Source organism: Apis florea, unplaced genomic scaffold (assembly GCF_048593485.1).
Source record: "Apis florea isolate Af1SG1 unplaced genomic scaffold, ASM4859348v1 contig_3587_pilon, whole genome shotgun sequence".
In the NCBI taxonomy this organism is placed as follows: domain Eukaryota; kingdom Metazoa; phylum Arthropoda; class Insecta; order Hymenoptera; family Apidae; genus Apis; species Apis florea.
The window spans coordinates 1,417,197-1,442,779 of record NW_028256789.1 but is presented as its reverse complement, the minus strand read 5'-3'; the positions used below and the strand labels follow the sequence as shown (position 1 = coordinate 1,442,779).

Sequence of the window (25,583 nt, the reverse complement as noted above, 5' to 3'; positions counted from 1 at the left end):
TAAAAACTGTATACGCGCATATACACGTGTTTACATGATGTGTGATAGAGTGAATATATGTGCGTGCGTGCGTGCGTGTGTATGTTTGTGTATGTATCGTGTTGATAAAGTAAAAGGGAAAACGGAAATTCCTGATCCGTTTCTCCGAGTGTAACGAAGGAGGGATTCGTTTCTCCGATCGGAATCGGCCCGGAATATATAAATGTAAAATAATGTGAAATAATACATGTGTGTGTATGTGTGCGTGCGTGCGCGCGCGCGTGTGTGTGTGTGTGTATGTCATGACTTCGTTTCATCTTCTTTCTTCATCTTTTCTTTGGAAAAACAAAAAAAAAAAAAAAAAAAAAAAAGAAAAAAAAACAAAAATTCTATTCTCCCGCAACGAAAAGAAAACAGGGACAAGTCTCTACTGAGGTAGTGGATGGATTTGACTGCGAGCGAAGGGAACGCGCCTAGATCCAATCGGACCCCTCCCCCCCTTTTCCCCTTCCCCCTTCCCCTTCCCCCCCAAAAAACGCGTCTCTCCAAAGCGCTTCCTAATAATCGGGTTCTCACTCGTTACACAACAAACTACATGGTGGCAGATTCCCGTGCCACCTATTCGGCTTTAACGATTTCCGGCTCCTCGTTCTCGCTGAAATCGTCCTCTTCGCCCCCCGACGACTCCCCCTCGTCCAACAATCCAACGTGCCTGTCCTGCATCGCGTCCTGCCGATCCTCGTGCACCACGCCGGGCCCCCGACCCTCGTCCCGGCCGATCATGGGATAATCCTCGATCCCACGACCGCCCAGCTTGTCCATGGCGCTCATGTGCGCCATCTTGGCCGCGTGTGCCGCCGCAACAGCGGCAGCTTGTTCGGGGCTAAGGCCCATCGTCGTCAAACCGGAATTCTCCGCGATAAATTGCAAATACGTATCGAGGATAGCTGATCCCGTCGCGCTGGCGTTGTGATGGCTCGGATGGAGATGGCCGGGCGGGTGAAGGGGCGCCGTGTTCGGCTCGCGGCTGCCGTGCAACGTGTCCAAAGACTTGGCCGCTATCGCGGTGGTGGTCGAGTTCTTGGCGGTTCCGGCGCCGTTGTTGTTGCCGCTGCCGCTCACTTTCGTGATCACGGTGTTGTTGTTGGGCGTGGGCGATCCATACCTGAGGCTGAGCGGCAAAGTGAGGTCCTCCGGATCGTCTCCGCCGCAGATGCTGCTCCCAGCCTCGGACGGGGCGCCCCCTCGTGGTATCTCGAGCCTCATGTCGCCCCTTCTCGGGCCCGTGGGGCTGGCACGGGCCCGCAACTCGGCGGGACTCACCTTGACACCTGCTTTGGCCAACAGACGGGACGCCAATTCGGGGTCGAACGGGCTGGGCATCGGCAGGACCGGTAGATCCTTGGTGCTGATCCCTCGATGTTGGCGCGACATGTGCGAGTGCAACGAGTTCCTCGACTTGGCCACGGTACCGCACAGCACGCAACGATACCCCGGACAGATCGTGTGCTTATCTTCCAGGTGGGTGCGCAATGTGTGGGCGGATCGATAGATCTTACCGCATTTCGGGCAGGGGCGTGGATCTGTGGCGCGGACCCGCATCATGTCCAAGCCGCGGCGGGCGACTGAAAAAAGAAGACAAACAAAAGGGTGATGAAGGCGAGTTTCCCGAAGTGAAAGTTTTCCTCTATCGTTTTTCGAGGAGCTTGCGGTGGCCGATGGTGGCGGCGCAAGTCCTGGACGGTAAACCACGTGGGAAGAGAGCTAGAAAAAGTTGGATTAGAAACGAAAGAAGATAAAACAAATCAAAGGAAAGATGAAAACTTTTTCACGTTCCGTTCACGTTTTAGAATCTCGTTTCGGGCTTTCGGTAAATCGAATAAAGATGGATGTCCATTGATCAGCCACGTCATCTTCTTTGAATACCTTTTATTGTACAAAGCATTACTTAAATAGTATATATACTTTATTTCGTGTGTCTTACGTATAATCTTACGTACCCTAGTATCTGCTAAAATAGTGCGTATGATGCTCTATACATTGTCCGTGGCACGAGCTGTCGCTTGTGAAAGCGATTTCCATTTTCCAACCAAATTTCTAAAAATCGAGGCTCGTTTGTGTCGTGTTTATCGAGAAGAAAAAAAAATATATATATATATATACATATAAAAGAATATCGTAATCGAGACTAACCGTTGAATAATCGAGAATAAGAAATTCGTTTCTTTCTCGTGAATTACCGATCACTCGCGCAACCAACAACTCGTGCACACGCGTATATGTATTTATATTTATATATATATATATATATTTATATAATTTCCTCGTAATTTATTCGCAGCGTATCCTCTAGTAACTATCGGTGTGTCGAAAAAAACTTAACCTGTCCGGGATATATTCTTCTTCTATTCCTAGAGAATACTGACGAAAAAACAGAAGATTGTAGAAAAATAAGGCTAGGCGCTGTTCGAATCGACTTGTTCATCTGTTGTTCATCTGTTCGTCGATCGTTTTTCAAATGTTTTCGCTTATATATACGTTATACATATGTCATTACATATGTTCGTCTGTTGTTTAATATATATAATATTTTTTTTTCTCTACGCGTGTGGGTTTACGTGTAAATATACGTATTAATATTCGTATTGCGGCGCGTTTCTTCGGATAACGATTACGGAAGCATCGCAAAACTAATCTCGATACACGTCCAACTTTTTATTTTTTATTTTCTCGCGCGTAAAATCTTCGGGTTCCAATTTTCGTATCGTTTCGTACTTTTTTTCTTTTTTTTTTTTTTTTTTTTTTTTAGCTGTTACGATTACAAGGTCGATTAACGTTCCGCTCGTAATCTAATAAAAGAAATTCTCTTCGACTCTCGTGTTTTACGCTCATTTCTTAAAAACTACGCTCGTTAACGTAAGGCTGGCTTACTCAGCTTTAGAGGAACATTGTTTTCTCTTGTTTAAGATTACGTTAACCTAACCGTTATTACATTATCGTAGTCGTATAATCAACGTCGATCTTATTAATACACGATCTCTATTGGTGTGACTACCGTTTTATCCATTCTTATTACTTTTTTATTTATTTATTTATTTACGTTTTTTTTTTCTTTATTAATCAGGCTCTACTAGAAATACTGTTTCGTACATTTTCTTTTTATACAAAATCAACTCTTTCTCTCTCTCTCTCTCTCTTTCTATATATATATAGATTTACTCTTTTTATATATATATATATATACTCTCTCTATTTATTTATATTTATATATATTTATATATATATATATAATATATTCCTTCTTTTCTTTCTTTCTTTCTTTATGTATATATATATATAATAATAATAATAGTAATAATATTAATAGTAATAATAATAATAATAATAATAATAATAATAATAATAATAATAATAATAATAATAATAATCTCCCGAATATTTACAAGATGTGCGCTTCTCGTTTAATTGTCAAGGAAGAGAGGTGGGTGCTTGTGCGACAATTGCCTCGATAATAAAGCACTAAAAGAGGACCGATCATCGTAGGCGCGCAGACTCGTCCCGAAATCATTCTTAACCCTCCTCCCCTCCTCCTCCCCTAGATGTTATACTTACATTCAACCAAGATCGCAATATCGGGTATACAATACCTTCGAACTCTGGCACGCGAGACATTTTTCCTTGAAACGCGCCCTCCACCCTCTCACACTACCAAGACACGTGTATATGCAATCGATAAACGGCGAAACTTTTATATTGGGGATGTAACAAAAAAAAAAAAAGAAAGAAAAAGAAAAAAATCGCGAGCATACGAAAGAAGAGAATACGAATGAGGGAGGAGAAGAAGAAGAAGAAGAAGAAGAAGAAGAAGAAGAAGAAGAAGAAGAAGAAGAACCAAGCAAGAAAGAGAAAGAAAGAGATAAGAGATAAGAAAAAAAAAATAAGTAAGGGGGGAAAGTAGAGAAATCCCGATAAGAGAAAAGAGAAAGAAAAAAAAATGGCGAGTCCAAGGTAACCCAACGTAACCTAGGATTAATATTATCCATCGGCCTGTTTATCAGACGTAAGTCCATCTGAGCGTCTTTATCTGATCCCATTGCACCGGATGCTTCAAACGCATGTGATTCCTCACGCTGTTGGGATGAGAGAACGTTTTCGCGCACGAGGCAACGGGACAGGTTGGCGAGTCGCGCGGATAATGATGCTCCAAGTGAGCCCTCATCGTGCTGATGTCCTGCAACGTCCTACAACAAAGGGGACACCTGTAACCGTGCTGTTGATGATGATCGCGTATCATCTTCTGTTGCCTGTAGTCGGCCGGGCTCCGTTGATACTTGGTCGTGGTGGTGTTGGTGGTCGACGCGGTGGTCGTCGACTGGTCTTGCTGTTGCTGTTGCTGCTGCTGCTCGTCTTCCTGTAGCGCCTGATGATGATGGTGGTGAGGAGGAGGAACGGATAGTGGATGATGATGACGATGCCGATGATGTTGCTGGTGATGGCTGTGGTGGTGGTGGTAAGCCGCGCCCTCTGCCTCATCGAGCCCGTGATCTGCAACCACCACCACACCAACGTTACCACCAGCCACCACCACCATAAACTCAAACCCAACCCCTAATAAAAACAGAGAGTACCAAAGCGCGCGAATACGCGTTCCACCCTACACCCACCCGCAACATCCCCATTGATTCATGCGGAATATCTAGAGAGGAGGTTACATCTCCCGCAAATGGTTACCGGTTACCGGTATATATATATATATATATATATATCCGACGGATCGCTAATTGCTCTCTCTCTGCTCGATATCGCGCGCAATTGGCAGACAGAGGACTCCATGGAATTCGTGCAATCATCGCGTAAATCGAATACTAGTACGGCAGAGATGCTTGAACGTGTCCAGGCAGAATCTCACGTGCCAGATTATTAGGGGCGGGGGGCAGAAACGTTCGATTCTCTCTGTGAATGTTCTCTGTGTGGTATATATTTGTATGCGTGGGGTGGCTGAGCACGGACGCTTCTTCGGATATTACATTTCCAAGGATAAGAACTGGACACGCGTTTTGGCTCGAAGGTGGCGAAGGAGGTGTGTAAGCGTGTGTTCTTTGTTATAACTCGGAAAATACCTCATTTCCATCATTGCGCAAACGATCGAGCGAATACATTGCGTCCCACTCGATAATAGATATTTCGTGCCATGCGATTGTTCTTTTCTTACTTTCTTGCCGGAAATTTTATTACGGATATCTCCTATATATATGTACCTTGTCTTTCGTAAATACGGTATTGTAATCTCTCTCTCTCTTTCTGGAACGTTGCCTCGGTTACAGTCACATAAAATCATCCGATTCCTCTTTCGCGAACGAAATTCCCGATCACTGCCTCGGCTAATCTTCTCGTTTAAACTCTATAGAAAATAGGAATATCTGAATTGTGATCTCGATGATACAGGATATTACACGCTTCGGACGTCACGCGTTTCAACTTTCTTCAACGATGTATAAATAGTGTAATAGAAATAACCGGGTATAACACGATTCGCCCAGTTTTCTCCGATATTCCACTTCTCGTAAAAATAACGCGAGGATAATTCCAATTCCAAATCGAATCGATCCCGAATAATTTTCATCGCGAATATGGATACACCGATCCATTCCAATTCGAAAATAACCCGACCGAGAACTCGGATTCGTTTCGATACCGAACAAGGCTATCCTGTATCGACGAGAGGCGTGCGGGAACGACCCCCGACTTCATCTGGTCGCGGATCGTTTCTCATGGGTGGTGTTCGACGACGACGACGACGACGACGTGGGAATGGCGGAGCACGAGGAGGATTGTACTCATGGCAACGAGGAGGACGAAGAGGGCGACTGATGCTGTTGCTGATTAGGATTGTTCAGGTTTGGCCGTTGGTGTATCCCGTGCGCCTGAAGCTGATGATTGATCAGGTAATGCTTGGTCTTGCACCGTTTCCCGCACACGTTGCACTGCGGCCACGTCTCCGGGGGCGGCCAATTCGAGTGGACATTTTTCACGTGTTGTCGAAGGTTGCTCGGTGACGAGTAGCTTCTGCCGCAGTAACGGCAGAGAGGCCTAGCATCGTCGTGGCGCAGTGCCGTGTAGAGTCTCGCGAAATTCTCCACGGCTGCCGTAGTTTCGTTGGCGGCCGCAGCCACCGCCGCCAACGCGGCTTCCTCCCTCTTCGGCATCACCGATCCTACAACCAGGACGTGCCCGTCAGTTGATTCTGTCCGTCTTTCTCTCTCTTTCGTTTCTTTCTTTTTCACTCATCCCTTCCCCTCTCTCTCTTTCTCTCTCTCTCTATCTCTCTGTTTCTTCCTCTATCTTACTTACATACTCATTCGCTCGCTCATTTTTTCATTCCCCACTTCTCTCACTCTCCCTTGCACTCACGACTTATTTCTCTCCGTCGTTCATTCCTTCTTTTTCTAACTGCCGCCCGCCGCATTTACTCTTCTCTCTTTCTCTTCACGCGTACAATCGTACACAAGTCGCTCCTTCTTACGTACATTCACACACGTTGAGCCTCTCTCTCTCTCTCTCTTTCTCTCTCTCTCTACACCGACACACACCCACGCAGGAGTCACACACGCGTGACCAGCCTCTCACACGAGTTCCTTTTCTCTTTCTTACTCACTCCCTCTCTCTCTCTCTCTCTCTTTCTCTTACTCTCTCTCGGTCGTGCCGTTTTCTCACTTTCTCTCTCGGTCATGCTCCGCACCCTCGGGCCACACGCTATCGTATCCGATCGATCTATCCTCTTCCTTTCTCTCTCTCTCTCTCTCTCTCTCTCTCTCTCTCTCTCTCTCTCTCTCTCTCTCTTTTCACCGCCACGTGCACACAGGTTGCACTCCATGCACACGCATTCTCATACCTGGACACACACGCACGCAGGCTACTCTCGTACTCTCAGGGCATGCCCGGTTGTAGGATGTTTGGTGTGTTGTTGTTGTTGTTGTTGTTGTACTTGTTGTTGATGTCGTTGATGATGTTGTAGCCGTCAACCATTGACGGAATTTTAACAAAAATTCGATATTTCGATTCGTGAAATATTATCGCGATCATCGCGCTGAATCGCACGTCTCTCGATCCCATCCCTCGAGATTGTCTCAAAATAATGTCTCATCGATCATTCCCTTTCCTTTGTTCTCGATTGTCGTTCCTCTTTTCAAATTCGATCCGCCGCGGTGACGCCCGCGGGAAACGGTCATCCCGGAAATCCCATCCTGGTCGCGCTTCTTCGACAGAAGCTTGGATGATGGAAGATAGAAGTCGCCACCTTCGTCCTCTTGCATTTCAAGCTCTCGGCGCCACAGAGAGAGAGAGAGAGAGAGAGAGAGAGAGAGAGAGAGAGAGAGAGAGAGAGAGAGAGAGGCATAGAAGAGTAGAGAAAAGAGAGAGAAAGACAGGGAAGGCAGACAAAGAGAGAGAAAAACAAAAAGTAATAAAAAATTCAGAGAGAAGAGAGTCTCAGATGTAAGAAGAAGATAAGCGAAGACGAAGGACAAGAGGGGTGGAGTCGTTAGAGACGAAAGGATGAGACGAGAGAGAGAGAGAGAGAGAGAGAGAGAGAGAGAGATACACGAAGAAAGGAGAAGACAGTGAGGAGATAGAGAGAGAAAGAGAGAGAGATGGCGAACTACGTAAGAACCCTCGTATTGATCCACCCTCTACGCCTCGTTACGACTATCTTTCCTACGAATCTCTAAGCAAAAGGCCTCTCCCACTTTCGTGCACGTCTCATTACGTAAAAGGGGAAGGATGTGCAGGCACGGCGTGACAGGTAGGTATCCGCCTTCGAAATCGTCTTCCATAAAGCTCGCTGCTGCCATCCTCTCGATCCCGCCCCCCACTTCCACCATTCAATAATATTTGAACGAAATTATAACGAATTCGCCAAAAGATTATTCGCGTTTAATTTACGACAATGCAATGTCGTTTGTTCCGTGACAAATCCAATCGAATAGAAATGGGGATAAGGATTAATTTTTACCACCTACCCGTGAAATATATAACCCGGATATATAAGGAGCCGTGGACGGGTAAAAAGCGGCCGTGGTAGCTGCATAAAGGGAATGTGGCACGCCGCCTTCTGATTTACAGTCGGGACGAGCCGATTTGTTAGAATTACGCGAACATACACACCCGGAAAACCGTATTCAACGATGATTTACGTATCGGCTACATCGCGTTCCGCGTGGAATTAAGGTCACGCCGCGCATTCCACCCGTCGAATCCTTTTCACCGTGCCGCTAGCTATCGGCCGACGAAAAAATAAAAAAACGAATAATAATTTTTCTTCCTTTTTCCAGTGGTTTTTCATTCCGCTTGAATTTTTATTCGTCAAAATAAATTGTTGGCGCGATATATCTTTCATGGACGAGGAAACGCGCAACGAATCGGCGTGGAAGGGTGAGGGGGACAGAGTGAAACGGTTGAACAATCTCAAAAGTTTTTTTTTTTGTCTGTTGTTAGAATCACGTAAGACAGTCGGTTGAGTAATTGTACCAGTTCGATCGATCGAGGGGTAGGAAGCGTGGGGCACGAGCGCGCTTGATTACAACGGATCTCTGAGCCGATCGGTCGGAAGAGAGTGATAGAACGTGGAGGAATGGCAATGGATGAGGTTGGTACGACGAACCGGAAGAGAGAGCACGAGGGTAGAAACGGAATGAACGATCGGAGGAACCACGAAAGTGGAATGAAGCGGAGACACGTGATGGTTGTGTACAGGATGTTTCTAAACCGAGCCAAAGAAATCCTTTCTAAAGAAGGGAGCCGAAAGGATCTCGTTAAGAAGTTTCACTTTTACCTTCCTCCAGCATCTCCCACCATATATATATATATATATTCACTCCACCTACACATCCCACGAAATACACGAAGAAACGAAGAATAGCAAAAGACAGATGGAAAATAATGACGGACGCAAAATAAGAGAATAAAAAAGAAGAAAAAAAAAAAAGAAAAAGAATTTCGAGGGAAGAAATTGACGAAAAAGAGGCGAGGAAAGATGAGTGGAAAAATCAACGAAACGAAAAGAACAACTTTGGAAAGAGAGGCAAAACTGAAAAGAGTGGCAAAGTGGTTAGAGACCCGAACACGAGGAGTGAAAAAGACAAAGACGAGAGAAGAGCGAAGGAAACAGGAAGTGACAGAGTTGTGAAGCGTAGGCAGAAAATGGAGCAGAGGTTAGACGAGGCAAGCAGGCAGAAAGGAAGGACGGAAGGAAGGAAGGAAGGAAGGAATGCTGTTGACGAGAAAGGAGATTCAGTAGCTTGGGATGATTGCGCCAGTCCATTAGCAGCGTCGCTCCGACGAATTGCGCTGCATTAACGAGGAGCCGCTTCTCAAGAAGCAGTCGGCACGCTGATTGGCTGAAGGGAAGCCGAAGATCGATGTCTTCGACTTTCCGGCAAACTTCTTTGCCGTCTGCCTCTCGTCTTACGCAACGAAATATCTTGAAAACGTCGATCCACGCGATCGCGCGGATATCGACGAGAAACCGGCGGCCAATCCTCTGTGTATCGGCAAACATCTCGACCTCTCTCTCTCTCTGACGCGAACAGAACGTGGATCCTTTCAATCATGTCGGCCATTCGCTCCCCGGGGAACTAATCAGGGGAAGATCACCCGTCTTCCCTTTCGCGGATGCTTCGATGCTCCCGTTGCAATCGAGTTACAACAACTGGCCTCGAATTCTTCTAGTGACGAAATCTTCTAGTATTTTGTATGAAAATTATTACACGTTCACGTGTAACGAAACATTCTTCCGGAACGTGTATCCAGATATATCTTTCCTTTCCCTCGCTTCATTTTCATCGCGCTGTAACGTTTCCCGTAAGTGAAATCGGGCGCGGGAAAGCAGAAGTCGGGGCAAAGCAGAAGTTTTTCGATAGGCCTAGTTTAACATCTCCTTGGCGAAGCGAAGCAATTTCGAAGCGATCAATAACCCCGCGCTCTCTTTATCCATCCCGCCCGCCTTTCAGTTGCTTCGAACGGTTATTCCCGTCGGAAGGTACACCTGGTTTCCGGTAGCGAAGTTTAACGATCGGTTACATCGAACGCGGCTTGGCACGGCTTAGGTTTATGACAGGCTGATGTATGGGGGGCACGGATGGTAGGGCGAAGAGGAAGGGACGAGGAGAAAAGTTTAATTTAGGTAGGCCACGTTGTTGCCTACGAACGTTGCCTCGTGGCCCTCGTGCGCTTCCATCCACTTCCATCGCGACGCCCCTCGTTGCCCTAAGTTTTTTACGAGGGTTCGCGGAGGGAAAAAAAGGAAGAGAGAGAGAAAGAGGGAAAGAAGGGAGGAAATTCGACGGGAAGAAGAAGAGCGAGTAATTTTTGTCCTCTCGTCTCGAACCTTTCGTTTTAACCGTGTTTCTCTCCATTCGTATTCACGAGCTCGCTGTCGAACTAGCTGTACGTATTTCCTCCCTTTCGTCGCTCTTTTAATTAATCTCCCACGTCGTCGCGGCAACACGGGGAAATTTGAAAAGCGACACGCTTTTCGACGAGATAGACAACCGCCTCCCCCATGGGGAGGAAGAGCGGAAGAAGCTGCCAATCACGGGGAGCGAAGCCAACGCGCGCAACAACCCGCTCACCCTTCCACCTTTCTTTTTTTCTTTCTTTCTTTCTTTTCTCTTTTTTCCCTCAAATTGAAAAATCGTGTTCGCCCGCGAGGCGTATCGCGTGTGACGCGTGACAAGACGCGCGTGTCTACGAGCAAGGCACGTCCTCTCCCTTTCCTAAGGCACGTTACTGGGAAACTATAAGGGGGTTGGTCGAATATCCGGGGTGGAGGTAGTACGAGTAGTAGTTCCAAACAGACTTTGGACAGTGAACGGCGTGAGAGACGGGGTGTTTGGACGATCGTGGGGATCCCGAAGAAGCTAAGGGTGGTTGGTGGTGGCGGCAGCGGCGTCAGTGACGGCGTCAGTGGGGGTGGCGGTGGTTCAGTGTGGCAAGGGTGGGCGCCGGGGGCAAGTGAGGGCAGATCAATGCGGACATGTGCGGGAAATTGCACAGGGATCGATCCCAGGACCCTCGGGGGAAGCGCGGCCTCTCTCTCTCTCTCTTCTCTCTCTCTCTCTTCCTCTTTCTCTCATCCTCTCACTCTCTCTTCCCCTTTTTCTTCTTGTCTTACTCTCTCTCTCTCTCTCTCTCTCTCTCTCTCTCGCTCCCTCTCCCTTTCTCTCTTCCACCTCTCTCACTCTCACTTCAACCCCTCCTCCCTCGTCCCGCTCTCCACTGCTGCCCTCGTAACCGTCTCTCGCCTTCTCACAACTCGTCTCTCGCTCTCTCTCTCTCTCTCTCTCTTTCTCTCTCGTTCATGAAAACCATCCGATGGCTTTTGCGCGTCGTTCAACCGACTTCGCAGAGCGCGACTGTTCCCATTTCTTCGTATTTTTAGAGGACATTTGTTGCGTCGCCGTGAATCTTCACCGGATAGGAAATCGACTAATTCGAATGTATTTATCGAAGGGGACGAGATGGTCGATTTTTCTTCTTTTTTTTTTTTTTTGGAGATAGTCGTTTAATCGTTAAGGATGAAAGAGTCAGAGCGTCTCGCGGAACACGATTATCTCTATATCGAGTGGAAATAGATGAATTATTATGCTGGCTGATCAATTTCACGTGAGGAGCGTGGAAAGTAACTGTTTAAGAGGACAAAATCTCTTCGAAATCTCTTCCCAGCGGGAATTTCAAGGAAAATGAATATCCCAAATCCGACGAGAGGTTGACGGTTATATAGATACGAAGAAGAAGGTGGAGGAGGAAAAAGAAAGAAAGAAGAGGGGACACGGTCGGGGGTAGTGCCTTCGGTCGAAAATTGATGAATCGTTTCGGAGGAAAGTGAAAAATACGATTCTATGCGGCGTAGAAAATTCTTGACAACGTGGACAACGGAAAAGTTCGAGGAAGAGTATAATAAATATAACGAAGGTAGAAAATGAGAAATAGAACGTGTGAAATAATGGAGGAAGGATGAAATATATATATATATATATCCCATTCGTTCCGCCATCTCCATCACCCTTGACCTTTCCTCCCCGCTGCCGTTTTATTTTCCAACCTTTATTTTAATTTCGAACACGCCTATCCGCGCCACGGTTTTAAAATTGAAGCGTCGCGCGTGCTTTTAATAAAAGCTCTATCTCCCCGGTTTAATTCAGTGACTACAACGGGGGCGAACATTTAGCGCGGCAATAACGAAACTCTGTAATCTCTCGCGTCCTCTCTAATCCCTACCGGCGAACGTGAGAACCGAAAATAACCCCCGATTCGAGGCTGGGCTCGAAACACGGATAGGAAAGGCTAAAAGCTTTCTATCTAGCGGACGTCTGATGGAAAGAAGAAGGGAAAAAAGACTTTGCGGAGAGAGAAAGAGAGAGAGAGGGAGGGGAAGGTGGAACACAGAGCTCGAATCAACCATTTGTCCATTTCCTGATACCGGCCACTCGTCGTGGAATTCAATCAAACTTGCAAAGCTCGAAGGGAAGACGAGGAAGAATTCCGGTCGGTCGCTCGCTGGCTCTCCTCTGTTCCTCTTTCTTCTTCGAGTGTTGGCTCGAGCTTACGAGTAAAGTAAACAACGATAGATAGATAGATAGATAGAGGAGCACGGTGGTGGCTCGGCGACGATAACAACGAGAGGAGAAGGAGGAGGAGGAGGAGGAGGAGGAGAAACGCGAGAAAACGTTTCTTCCATCGTACTTGTTTGTACTTGTTGGAAGGGCGAGCGAGGAAGCGGAGGAGGCAAGAAGAGAGTTTGCGGCGAGGAGAAAATTACCGGGGAGAAAGGAAGGAGGAGGAAGAAGAAGAGGAAGAAGAAGACGAAAGTGATGCGATGGAACGGGATGGAGAAAGAGAAAGAGGGGTAAGGTAGAGAGAGTGGCGTGGAAAATCAATGTGGTCAGAGAGAAGATAGGGGTGGATGAAGGGGGAGAAAGAGACGGATGGTAGCTGAAGACGAAGGGGGTTCTCCTTTATGTCGGGTCACGTCTTTAATATACCTCGCGTGGGCGGCGGTGGCTGCGGCAGCTTAATCAATCTTCCTGCTAAAGTGTGCTGCACCACCACCCCATCCGTCGTTGCTGCAACCGTGAAACCCAATCTCGTTCTATCGTTCCTCTACGTTCGACGCGGAACAATCGATACTCTCCGGCCGGAACAAGTCTAGTATTCCTGCATATAGTAGACGAATTCTGTTCTATGTTCCTCAGAAATTGGAAAATTTAAATTGAGTGGTACGTGTCGTATTGGCAAATTAAAAAAAAAAAAAAAAAAAATAACGCGAATCGTTAATTACAGAGTTATTTAATTAAGACGCTCGTTGCTCGATGCAAGAAAGGATGGTTTAGATCCTTTAATTAACTCCACGATATTTTTCTACTTCTTTTTCTGCGTTACGAAATTTTCTACGTTACGAAATCCAAACAAGAATTATCCATTTTCTTTCCCATTTAACCTGGAAATAATCGATGAAATGAAAACGATATCACGGATCGTGCAAGAGAGAAACAATGATAAAAGGAGCGGCGTGTGACACACATGTTCCAGCCGCGCGCAGTCTTTGTCCGTCATTTTTTTTCTTGATGGCGAGCCAAACTTTCGTAATTTCGAGAGGCGACGTCTGTGGCACGTAACTCGTGAAGTTAAACGGGTTTATAGCATGTGTCAAAGCTTTCGTGACTCTTCTTCGCTCTAGTTTCGTACGGCTATCCTTTTTCACGTTAATGGCGCCTCCTGTCAATTTTCTGTCGACGACTTTTCTTCCCCGTACACACGTCGAAATTAGTCAATCTCGAATAAACGAGGAAACAACACGTAAATAAAATAAATTAATAATAAAATTTAGATAAAATAACAACATTATCGATAATAAAAAATTTACCGATCGATCTTTCTACCTTGAAAAGAAAAAAAAAACGAACGATAAGGATAAGGACAGGTAATTTCACGCAACGATCTAAAGAATCGCCGTCCGGACAGAAGACTAATGCGATAGATTCCAAAAGGGAATTGCAATTGTCATTTGTCCGGGCGACGCAATATCGGATGAACCGCCCTTCGCTTCGGTCGATCCTTTCTTCCCCTCGCGCGCGCCGCCAACACGTGGATGCCACGAGGATGAGAGCGAGGGAAAAAAAAAAAGGGATTCCGGAACATTAAGGAGACAAGAAAAGGAGAAGGACCAGCGGGAAATCGGGATAAGGTGGACCTTGGGAAGTGGAGGAAAAAAAAAAAAAAAAAAGAGTAGCAAAATGACCAAAAAATACACAACGACGAGGTAAAGAGAAGGGGGAGAAAAAAAAAGAAAAAAAAAGAAAAAGAGAAATCCACCGAGCAAACATTTGAACTCGACGTGGTATACGTGGCCGCTTATCGTACGAAATCCCATTTTTATTCCTCGACCGATCTACCCTGCCCCTCCCCCCTCCCCTCCCTATGAGTGGCCATCTTTTTTTCCACCAACCCTAAAGCCTCGTTGTATCTGATCGCCGAAGTGGGCCACAATATCCTTACATCCCATCTCATTTCCTGTTCTTCCTCTCCTCTCTTTGTCTCTTCCACTTTGCCCTTCTCTAACCACTTTCCAACCCCCCACATTATACTTACTTAATCGATCATACCTTCGCGTGTTATTTGTTCGAGGTTCCTTCCTTCCTTCCTTCCTTCCTTCCTTTCTTTCTTTCTTTCTTTCCTTCTTTCCTTTTCTTTTTTATTCTTTCTCTTTGGAAGTTTTAACGCCACCCCTTAGGGCTCTCTCGGCCAATGGAGGAGGAATCTGTATTCCGAGCGGTGCACAAAGAAGGGAGAAGTGACACAACTGCGCGGAATTAAAGAAGGAAGAAAGTTATTTCCCGCAAAGTTGCCCCGACTACGTGACACGCGTGACGCAAACGGGCAGATCTTTCATTCTTTCCTTGGACGCGATAATCACGCGATCGACTTTTATACTTTCCTTTGCAATTTCTATCGTAATCATCACTCTTCCAAAACTTCTCCCCCAATATATACGTCGAAGGTTATCGCGTACACGAGGAGGAGGAAGTTTGGTGAAACGGTGGAACAGGCACGCCAACGTTTTTTATCGGGGAGACTTATCAGGTAAGATAAAAATCTGGCTAGGTCCGAAACGAACGGTTATCCGGATCGAATCCGGGTGATAGATGACTCTAATCTGTGAAGAGCGGAAAATGGAGAGTCGATTTCGCCAGTGTCCTCTAAGATTTCCTGCGTTTGATGATGAGAAAAAATTAGATTAGAGGAGGAGGGGGAGGGGGGGGGGGAAAGAAAAAGAAGAAGAAGAAGAAATTAAATAAAATTAAAGAAGAAAGAAAATAGAAAAATTTTATAAATTCCTTTCTCGAACCATTCGCTAATTAATTCAAAACCAAAACACCGTTTGATTTATGAAAATTACTAAATTTATAAGTAATTCCATATACCAAACGTTAAAAAAAAAAAAGAAAAGAAAAAAGAAAAAACACTCATCTCACAAAAAAAAGACAAGGAAAGAAAGACATATGTTACCATCAGGCCATCACCTTCGGCGACAGGAGGAAGTAAAACCATTTCCTCGCCCTGTCTGTGAAACCAGAGGCGGCGAGTGCTTTTAGAGCTTGGTAGCTCTCAAAGGTGACGCAGTTTCACGCCAAGGAAATAAGAACAAGACGATCCAACCGGTTGAATGGCAGGGATTGCGGGTTGATGGTAAAAACGGAGAAAACGAGAACGAACAGAGAGAGAGAGAGAGAGAGAGAGAGAGAAGAAAGGGAGGGAGAGAGGAAGAGGACAAAGGGGTGGCTGAAACAAATGCTCCACCTCCATTTACGTCGGAACTACGAGCGTCAGGGTTGGGTAGCACGGACAAGAGATGGAAGAGATTCGTGGAAATGCCGTGGAATTGGATAAGCCAGGCAGGGTTTGTTTTGCCAGGGGTTCCCAATGGGGGTTGTAGGCTGATCGTGTATTAGGCATCGCGTGGCCTACGCTCACTAGGGCCGAGTATCGCGTGTCCTCCTGCAACTTTCCTCTCTTTACCCTCGAAAAACTCTGGTCCGACACTGACACCGTGCAACCTAAACGATAGACAATTCGATCCGTGAGTGGCGTAGATCCATTTACTCTTTGATTCTTCAACGTCTCGCGTGATATTGCATCAAGATTACGCGATATATCCTATACTATCTATCATATTACGAAATATAATAATAATCGTATAACTTTACGATTACCGTTCTAAATCTAATTGCGGAATGGGAATGAAAAAGAATAGACGAATAAAGTTGACAAGATGACACTGACGCCACGCATGAATAACCGTCCAAATAACGTATAATTGCCAAGACGATTCGAATATCGGGGATGATATTGAAATAATAGATAATATTACCCGGATACGCATAATTTCGCGATTATAATTTTAGGACGAACGAAGAAAAGAAACAGAAAAAGAAACTATAGGATAAGAAGAGAAACTATGATCGAATATGAGGGTATTAGAGGGGTCGAACTCCGTCCAGAAGACAAGCGGAATCCTATGAAATACGTGGAGAACGAAGCGAGAGATAGGGGTGAGGTGGAGGGTGGAGGAGTAAGGTGAAGTTAGAGAGGAAGGAGCGGGAGGCACTAGGTGCTGTTTGTTGAATCCTCGAGATCAATACAACCCGGTCTATCTCTTTCTGCCCTCGTAATTCCGTGTGCCTAAATGTGCGCGGGCACGTTCGACGTGTGTTGATGGTGATGGTGGTGGTGGTGGTGGTGGTGCACAATGTTGCACTCAAACGCACACGTTCAAACGTATCGTGTGTGTGTGTGTGTGTGTGTATATATATATCGGTCGCGGCGAAATGCGACGCGTCAAGATGAGAAAGCGACAGAGAGCAAATGAAACGCGCCTCCGTGTTTCTGGCTACCAGTTTTAGCTATGCGTGTCAATATTTTAAAAGCATCCTGGAGATACTCGCTAAAAGACAAACGAATATTACGCCCCAAATTCGTTTCATCAACGCCACGAAACGTTCGAAATAATTCGCCCCGTTTTTTTCCTTTGTAAAAATACACCTCGGCAATTCGGTCGATCTAATTGCAGCCTCGTCGGGGATTTTGCATTAAGGAGGAGGAAAATTTGATTCGTTTCGAGAGAGAGAAAAAAAAGGGGGAGGAAAAAAAAGGAGAAGAAAGAGGAAAAGGAGGAGAGGGAGAGAAATATTCAGGATAAGATTCGGTTCCATTAGAAAGGTTATTTTCATCGGTTCAGCTATTCCTTTAGAAATGCCCGTCCGTTCCTCGGTTCCCCTTAAAAGACCGCGAATCCTCAAAAAAGGGGTGAATACAACCCTATCGACGTTTTCCCGTGAATGACTCTCTTTTCGAAGAAACGAGGCTGACGCATCCTTCTTTCTTCCTCACCTACTATTTATACTGATAAGAATTCCGGCGAGAAATTCAAGAAGTCTCCGCTGGCCAATCGCGGGGGGGCTTACTTATCGCTGCCTCGAAGGATTGGCTGCGCACTGCGGTACAATACGAAAATAGGTCGGCCAATCCTCGTATCAGCACCCTCTTCTTTCACCCTCCCCTTGCCTATCGCCACCTCCGTTCTTTTATCCTAACTATCAAAAGGAATTAAAAAAAAAAAAAAAAAAAAAAGAAAGAAGAAAAAGAAAAAGAAAAAAGAAGGAGGGGGCAGAGAGAGGCAAAAAAAAAAAACACGCGGAGAAGAAAAACCGGGGAAGAAAAAGGAAGAAAAATAAAATAAACTATCTGTGTAACGTTTCACGCGAAAAATACTTACTTCCCTATGCGCACGCATGCGATTCGCGTATGTACAATAAAATCTACTACAAACATTATTGCGAGGTCGTAGTTGTCTTAATCCCAAATAATTAAGCGAGCTATCTATCAGAGTCGCTCAGGGCCAACTTATTACAGATTACCAGCATCCACTCTCATCGACCCTCTCTATTCCCTTTTTCACCCCTATATATATATACGTGGTCCAAGGGAGGCACACGTGTCTCTGGCGTGGTTCTTCGATCGATCAACGATACACGAGACACGCGTTTCGATCACTGTTTGTCCTCTCCTCCGGACCATCTCTCGGGAGCCGGATATTGCTGTTGCGATTGCTGCTGACCGCCGGACACTTGGCCGCCCGACGATTGCTGTTGTTGTTGTTGCATCTGTGTCTGCATCTGATACAACGGGTAGCTCTTCCGTTTCCGGATACCGTGCATCGACAACAGATGTATCTGGAGGTATTGTTTCGTCTTGAACTGCTTGCTGCACACGTGACACGAGACGTACTCCGTTTGAACCGTGTGCACGTTCACGATGTGCTGCTTCAGATTCGAATTGTTCGAATAGATTTTGCCGCATTCCGGACACTTTGGTTTGCCGGATTGGCTCGCGGAATTGTCGGTCTGCTGGTGGAACCGACGCTGTTGATGGGTCTGTTGATGGAACAACGCCATGCTCTCTTGAATCTTCTCCTTGGCGCACGATTGAAGCATCAGATTCAGTTCGTTTTTCGCGGACGCTGTTTGTTGTTGTTGCTGCAACGTTTGCAGATTGTTCTGCAACTTTTGATGCATGATCGACAGCTGCTCGGTATTCAGGGAGTTGAGCGAGTTCAGGGCATTTAGGGCGTGTTGCTGCGACGCTTGGCTGGTGGCGTGGAGGTGATGGTGATGGTGATGCTGCTGGAGCAGAGACGACAGATCCTGACCTTTCGAGTTGTGAACTCCGCTCTGGTAAGTTCCAGACCCGGCGTGCTCGTTCCTCGTGGAGGACGTACCCGGCAACCAACCGGAACTCGAGCTTGAACCGTCTCCTCCAGAGGGCTGCCATCGCCCTGGAACCACCAGCCAATGTCAGTCCTCAGCCAACCTCGTACGATCCCTTAAACACTATTCAATTTTTTTTTTTTCTGTCCTCCCACAGCCCTTCGTTTTCAATTCTGTTCGTTTATATTTGATATTCTTTTTTTTTTTTTTGGTTTGCTTTATTTCTGCTTATTTATTTATATTTATTTTTTTTTCCTCTTATATTTCTGTTACACTGTTTTCCCTCCCCCAATTGCGTGTTGTTTGTTTAATTCCCTGAATATTTATGATCGAATCGTAGATTGTATTTTGTCAAAATGTTTTTTGTCGCACTCTTTTAATTTCAATTGTTTAATATTTCACATTTATATGTGTTAATTTTGTTTCGTCAGGTTTTTTTTTTTATTTATATCTGTTCGTTGAATGTGGTAACGTGTGTACTTTGTCCTTCTTCGTTGCCATTTCCGTACCTCCACCCTCACGTCATTTTTATTTATTTATTTATCATTATTATTTTTTTTTCTATTTTCCATTAACAGTTTTCTAAACAGTCGATCGAATTCGTACCTCGCCGACCGATTAGCCTTAGCTAGAAGAAGGGTCGTTCAAAGGATTCGAGATTATTGAAAAAAAAGAATCGAGTCTTTCTTTTGCATGGCAACCCTAACGATACCGTTTCTAATGATCGCAGGCCATTTTTTGCGGAGGAAAATCGATATTATTCCGGCAAACGAACTCGAAGAGCCGTCGGAGACGGTAGCTCTACGACACGCTGTTGCTCACCGTTTCGTTTCTTTTTTTTTTTTTTTTTTTTTGTTCTTTTTTTCCGTTTCATTATCAACAATTATTCTTTCTTATTCATTTCCTTTTTCTTTTTCCAAAAGGAGTAAATTGGGCAAGGGGATTGCAGGGTTGTGAGAGGTACGAGAGTTCCATGCATTCAACGCAACAACGAGAGACCAGAGTCTTGAGGGAATCGACGGGAGGATATTATATAGTCTGGGCTTACGAATACGTAATAAAACCGAATCGAAAATCGAATCGTTGGTTTCTGATCACTTACCGTAATTCGGATCCTGATTCGCCGCGTGGATCCCGGACGGTCCTGGTATCAGTCCTGCAAGTATCAAGTACGATCATAATCACAAACCTGTCTGTGACGGGTCTCATTTGTGACGGTCATCGACTCTAAATAGGAAATACAATGCGATATATCGGTCCCGTTCAATATTAATTTCGATCGAGTCGATGAGATAAGAGTTACGATACGTGAGAGTTTATCAAGGGAAAAAAAAAAGAAAAAAGAAAAAACAAAGGAAGCGAGGGGCAATTCCGATGAAATTACCTGGTATTCCCAAGAGCGCCGGAAACGAATTACGGTGATGCTCCATAGAATCATTTAGGATGTCGCTTGGCTCGGTCTTCACCGAGTTCAGGATGCTGTCGTTATTCGACATCTCCTCCTCGTTGTCCGACATGGAATTCGAGTCCTCGCCGGTAGATTGCGCCTGTAACCGATAAAAATCATCCCTCTTCACCCGCGAATAAAAAGTGTTTCGACTTTTCCGTACCTGAACGTTGTTCGTGGGTGTCGTGTGTATCGTAGGTCCCTCCGCCAGAGCCTGGCCCAAAAGCGATTCTTGAAGGTCGGTCTTCGGCTCCACGTGGTTACCCAACGGTGGGCTATAGCTTCTAGGTCTCTTCTCTGGTGGTGGGCTCAGACCGCTCTCGTTCAACTCTCCTCTGCCGTTGTCTTGCCAAGGATTGCGCGGTGTCGCCTGTCAACCCCGAAAAATCCAATGTCCAATTACAATGTCCAAATTTAAATCGGTATCTCGAAAGTTGAAACTCGTATTTACCGGCGCACTGCCATTGTTCCCGCCTGAGGACGAGGGAGGAGGAATTTTGGCAGCGCCGCTGTTCACATCGGCCAACCCTCGAACCTGAAGCATCTGCGCCGTCTTGAGGAACGCGGCCAGCTGTTCCTGACCTACGTGCACCTCTCCGTGGTACATGAAGCGAAGCAACGACTCCATGTCCGACGAGGCGACGTCCCTCAGTATCACGATCGGATGCTGGCATGGATTGGCCTGTTCCCGTGCAACAAAACCAAGAGAATATACATAATATATATATATTGTAAACGTATTTCCTTCTCGGACGAAAATTAATTGCGCGATATCCAAGAGCGTTGATTATGATCGATTCGTCGCGAAATCTCGTCCGCGTTAAATCGGTTAATCCTATTTATCGGGTCGTTCAGCCCGGCCAGATCCAGTCGATTGATTTACAAGGACGATTTACAACCACGACACGTATAACGAGCAACGTTTAATCCACGTCGTCGATACCTTTTAAGTCGACGCGACTCGGACCGACTTATACGCCCATCTCTTTCCCTCTTCTCCATCCGCCTTTATTCCGCGTTTCTACTTCCGTTTTTCATCCCATCCCTTTTCCTCCAATGGCCAACACAACAACCGAGCGAAATTGTCCAGCGCTACTATCGCTACCGCTACCACAGCTGCTGCTATTACTTACTACCACTATTACAAATTGACCGCCACTCGTACGGGCGTGTAACATCGACGACGATCATCATCTCGATGGAAGATGGAAATTTATACGGACGTATATAGCGGCCGGTTACACGTTAGAGGCGTTCTCACCGATCCGTGCCCCACCGATATATGGACCGCGGCGGCTGCCATTATCGGCACCGATATTAATTATAATTAATGACTGCCGGGCTTCCCGTGGCAACGCTGCCACCGGTTATTTCGAGGCGGAGGTGTCGTCGATCCGCGACGGAGAATTCGAGAGGGGATGAGAGAAGGAGAGAAATAGGTTGGGAACATCTTGTTCGAAGACACCGGTTTCGAATCTAAGGTAAAAGAGGGCGAGAAAAAAATATTTATTATTTAGTAGGCCGCTATCGATTTATCCCCCTCCCCTCTCGCGTTATAATCGTTCCAAGGTTTTAGGTAACAGCTAACGACCGGTTGAAACTCGATCGATCGTTGTCGATCCCCGTTTTGAAATTTAGTCGTTTTTTTTCTTTTTCCTTTTTTTATTTGCACGTTCGAAACGTTTGGCGTGAAAGGAATATGAATTCGTTCTGGAAATTTTTGTCGTGCCAACGATTTCTCGGATATTTTATATTTAGAAATTGGGATAAAGATTTCTGGGATTAATCTCTCGCTCTATAATTGTTCGACACAATGGACGGATGTAGAAAGGATCGAGAACGTGGGGTTAAAACTGAAACTTGGATGTATAAGCGGTATCAATCTGCATTCCTTATTATATTTGCCCCATTAACCCGTGACATTTGATGCCGACTACACCTAAATAAATTCTTCTCAGACGTAATCCCGATGTGTATTTTCATATTATTTTTAAATTTACGATTACGATGAAAAAAAATATAGGAGGAGAGATCGATAATAAAATAGGGCGGGGATCCACTTTAACGCTTCGAGAATTATACAGACGAAGAAATTAAAAAAGCGACGAGCTTATAATAAACTGGCTGTAAATCAATAGAATCGCCACGGAAAAGCGTACAAAAACGCTTCGTCACTGAGTCACTCGATTTTCGTAAACAAGAGGAACGTTATTCGCCAAGAAACCTATATCGGAAAAGGATTCTATTTTAAAAATTACTACCAGAGAAAATTATACGTACATACATATATTACGTAAGAAAAATTCCATTAACCAAAAAGCACACGAATACGGGAATTACACGACTTATTGTAATCCTTTCAATTGAAATTCTTATATTATAACAGCCTCGCCTCAATAGGATTACGATAGACCGTGGCGACGGCATAAACATCTACTCGTGCATTACTCGTCGTCACGCCGCGGATATTCCCTGTGAACTGCACACAACGAAGGAAGGAGAGGGCTCTCGGCCTGATCGTGAGCCCGAGCTGCTATAATTGAAATAATCGCCGTGGATGAAAGTATCTCTGGTCTACGTTTCGCGGCGCATTTCCGCGCGGGCGGAATACACAAAGAAGACACCGATATGTAGAAACGGAAAAGGGGGCGAAAGAGGCGGGAAGAGAAAGGGAACGGAGAGAACTCCGCTATGGACTCCTTTATCGCATTAACCAATTTAATTAACAACTTTGAGACGGACTCCCTCTCCCCGCTAATTAGACCTAACGCGATTAAAACGGGTCAATAATTAATTGTATGGACGCTCGTGCGTCGTACACGAGACACGTTTGGTTTTTCAACGATTGTTGCGAAAATATTATCTTTCCTTACTTTTTTTAATAGGTTCTTTTTATATATATATATATTTGGTACATTTAAATTTTTGCACAGTTGAGGAGGTGAGGAAAGTTGAGGATATAAATTTGATAAAATTATTATCGAATTTATCAAGTGTTCGTGGGCAGAAATTTAGTTTAGAGAGATCGAGTTAAATTTTTATCTTCGCCGAACGATCTCGTTCTCGAACGATTCGATAAAGTTTAAAACGAAAAAATCGTGAGATTATTTAAAACACGATTTAATAATAAGGTCTCCCCTTAAGATATTAATTCTCGTCGAAACGTAATGTCGAAATTGAATCGAACGTAATTAGACACGTCGGTGCCGTACACGTAATAATACGCGTGAGACGTGCCACCTCGAGCCGGGAATTATATTTCGCGTATGCATTCCGTCAACAACCAGTGAAAAAAGTGCGTTTCCATCGCGCCCATGAATGATTAAAGGCAATTCTCGACACGTTATTCACCGTCCGTTTTTATTACGTCCGTACGTTTTTATTTTTCTATTTATTCGATTCTCGCCACTTGAAAGGGAATTAAAAAAAAAAAAAAAAAAAAAGGGAAAAAAGGAAAAAAAAAAAAAAGAAAGGAAATTCTTCGAATATTCTTTCAAGAATATTCGAAATTCGAATTTCTTTCCCTACTAGGCTCGTAAGCGTCGCGAAGTTCGAACGAAAGGAAAGAAGAAAGAGGGGGGGCGGAAGTGATCGATAAGTTTCAGCGACATTTCAACAAACCAGTCGTCCAAAGATGGAATTGGAATAGCTTATTCCAAAGTTCCGTTATATTTCCATCGAATATCAATATCGGCCGTTCCACCATTCCGCCATTACCGGGCCCCCCCAAAGTTTCAAGTTGATAGGATAGGAAAAACAAAGCGTAATTAACAGACGTATTCCGATCCATTAAAGACGATAGCCGGGGCGTTGAAACGAAAACCGGGATATAAAAATTCGAGATAACCGGACAATTAATTATTGCCGTTATCTCGCCACCATTTTATTCTCGTTAAAAACGCATCAAGTTCCTTCGTAGGACCTTCCTTCGATATCGGAAGTCGCGATCTAAAAACGAACAACGATGTAATTGCTTACATTATACGCCGCACATTATACACGCATTCCGGAGCTAGATGTTTATTCTTTCTGCTTCACCTTCATTGTGTCCCATGCCTTCCTCCATTATTTCCATTAATCTATTCCGCACTTAAAAGACCCAGATTAATTCGAGTCTACTCTTTTCTCCCCTTTTGTTTTATTTCGTACAGAATCACGTTTAGACGAACGTTGAAAAATTTGTGGAAAATTTAAGAGATCGAAACGGACAAAAATACGTGTACGTATTTTCAACTTATGAAACGTTGCGAATTTTGCGACGACATTTCATGCATATACACTGAAAGAAATACAAAATATCATATTTTATCACTTTTCACTTTTCAATCGCATTCGCGCAACACAATCGAATAACAAAGAATCACGAATTCACGAACGTTGTCGATCGGTTTTTCCGCTTCGCTTCGACAAATGGCTTCGAAAAAGGACTCGAATTACTCCTAGCCACGGGTAAGGAATAATCGAAGCAAGAGCTCGATCGCGGTACGAAAGAAACGATACCCCCTCCCTCCTCCCTTCGCCTCTATACTTGGACCGCTTTAATCGATCCAACGATCTTCTTCTTGCGTTACTTACGGTTTTTAGAAAGCGGACGTTCTGGATTCCAACTTGATTGAACACACGCGAACACACATACAAGTATCTAGGAAATCGTAGCGATCGATGATATATAACACTGAGCCAAGGCGGATTCTATTCGAAAAAAAATTATTTCCTCTGCGTTCGTTGTACAAAAGCTTGATACGATAAAGCGAGCGAGGGATTTCCCACGTTCCATCCTCCGTATCTCGATATCGTTAACGCGAATCCTGGTGGAAAACGATCTCCGTTAATGAGAATTAAAAAAACGAAGGAAAAATGAGTGGAATTACTACGTCAGGGGGGACGGGGGAGGGAGCGTGAAGTATAATTCGATCCGTTTTCGTCGCGCGATCAAAGATCTCACGATTAAACGGCGATCAAACTCGCGAAAATCGACGCGCGCCTCGCGGTACGAGCGTATCGTCTCGCTTTCGACGACGAAATGAAATCGTTTGTTTATATTCATCGAGCGAACTTTCGTGTACGCGCGCGTGTTTATATTAAAGTTTCGATACAATGTCGGTCGAAATATCGAAACGTTCACTACGTATATTCGGTAAACGTATTATTCGTTTCTCACAGAATTTATAAATTATAAATTATATCAATGATTAAGAGAACGTAAAAAAAACAATAATTTTTTTTCCCTTTCACCGAAATTTTTATATCGTTTCGCTTCTTGTAGAAATTGAAGTAGAAATTTATCGAAGCGAAGTTTCAAATATAAAATTAATGGCGAGTCCTTTTTTTTTTTT

The 25,583-nt window shown here is 44.8% G+C and overlaps 1 protein-coding gene across 13 annotated transcripts in view; it reads right to left on the bottom strand.

The window, feature by feature from the left end:
* Window positions 1-521: 521 nt before the first annotated feature.
* LOC100869665 (protein abrupt) overlaps window positions 522-25,583 on the bottom strand; it is a 58,287-nt gene continuing 33,225 nt past the window's right edge. For 9 of the 13 annotated variants that reach the window (XM_086914409.1, XM_086914414.1, XM_086914410.1 and 6 more), the window contains exons 4-8: window positions 20,699-20,929; window positions 20,411-20,617; window positions 20,185-20,371; window positions 19,903-19,956; window positions 522-1,604 (exon numbers count right to left, since the gene is read on the bottom strand). In XM_086914409.1, coding sequence (XP_086770535.1) covers window positions 598-1,604; window positions 19,903-19,956; window positions 20,185-20,371; window positions 20,411-20,617; window positions 20,699-20,929 — 1,686 coding nt within the window. In that variant the 3' untranslated portion in view covers window positions 522-597. Of the gene's footprint in view, window positions 1,605-4,428; window positions 4,525-17,809; window positions 18,869-19,902; window positions 19,957-20,184; window positions 20,372-20,410; window positions 20,618-20,698; window positions 20,930-25,583 lie in introns of those variants that run through there. The other 4 variants (XM_086914418.1, XM_031915746.2, XM_031915743.2 and 1 more) reach the window with 2 other exon arrangements.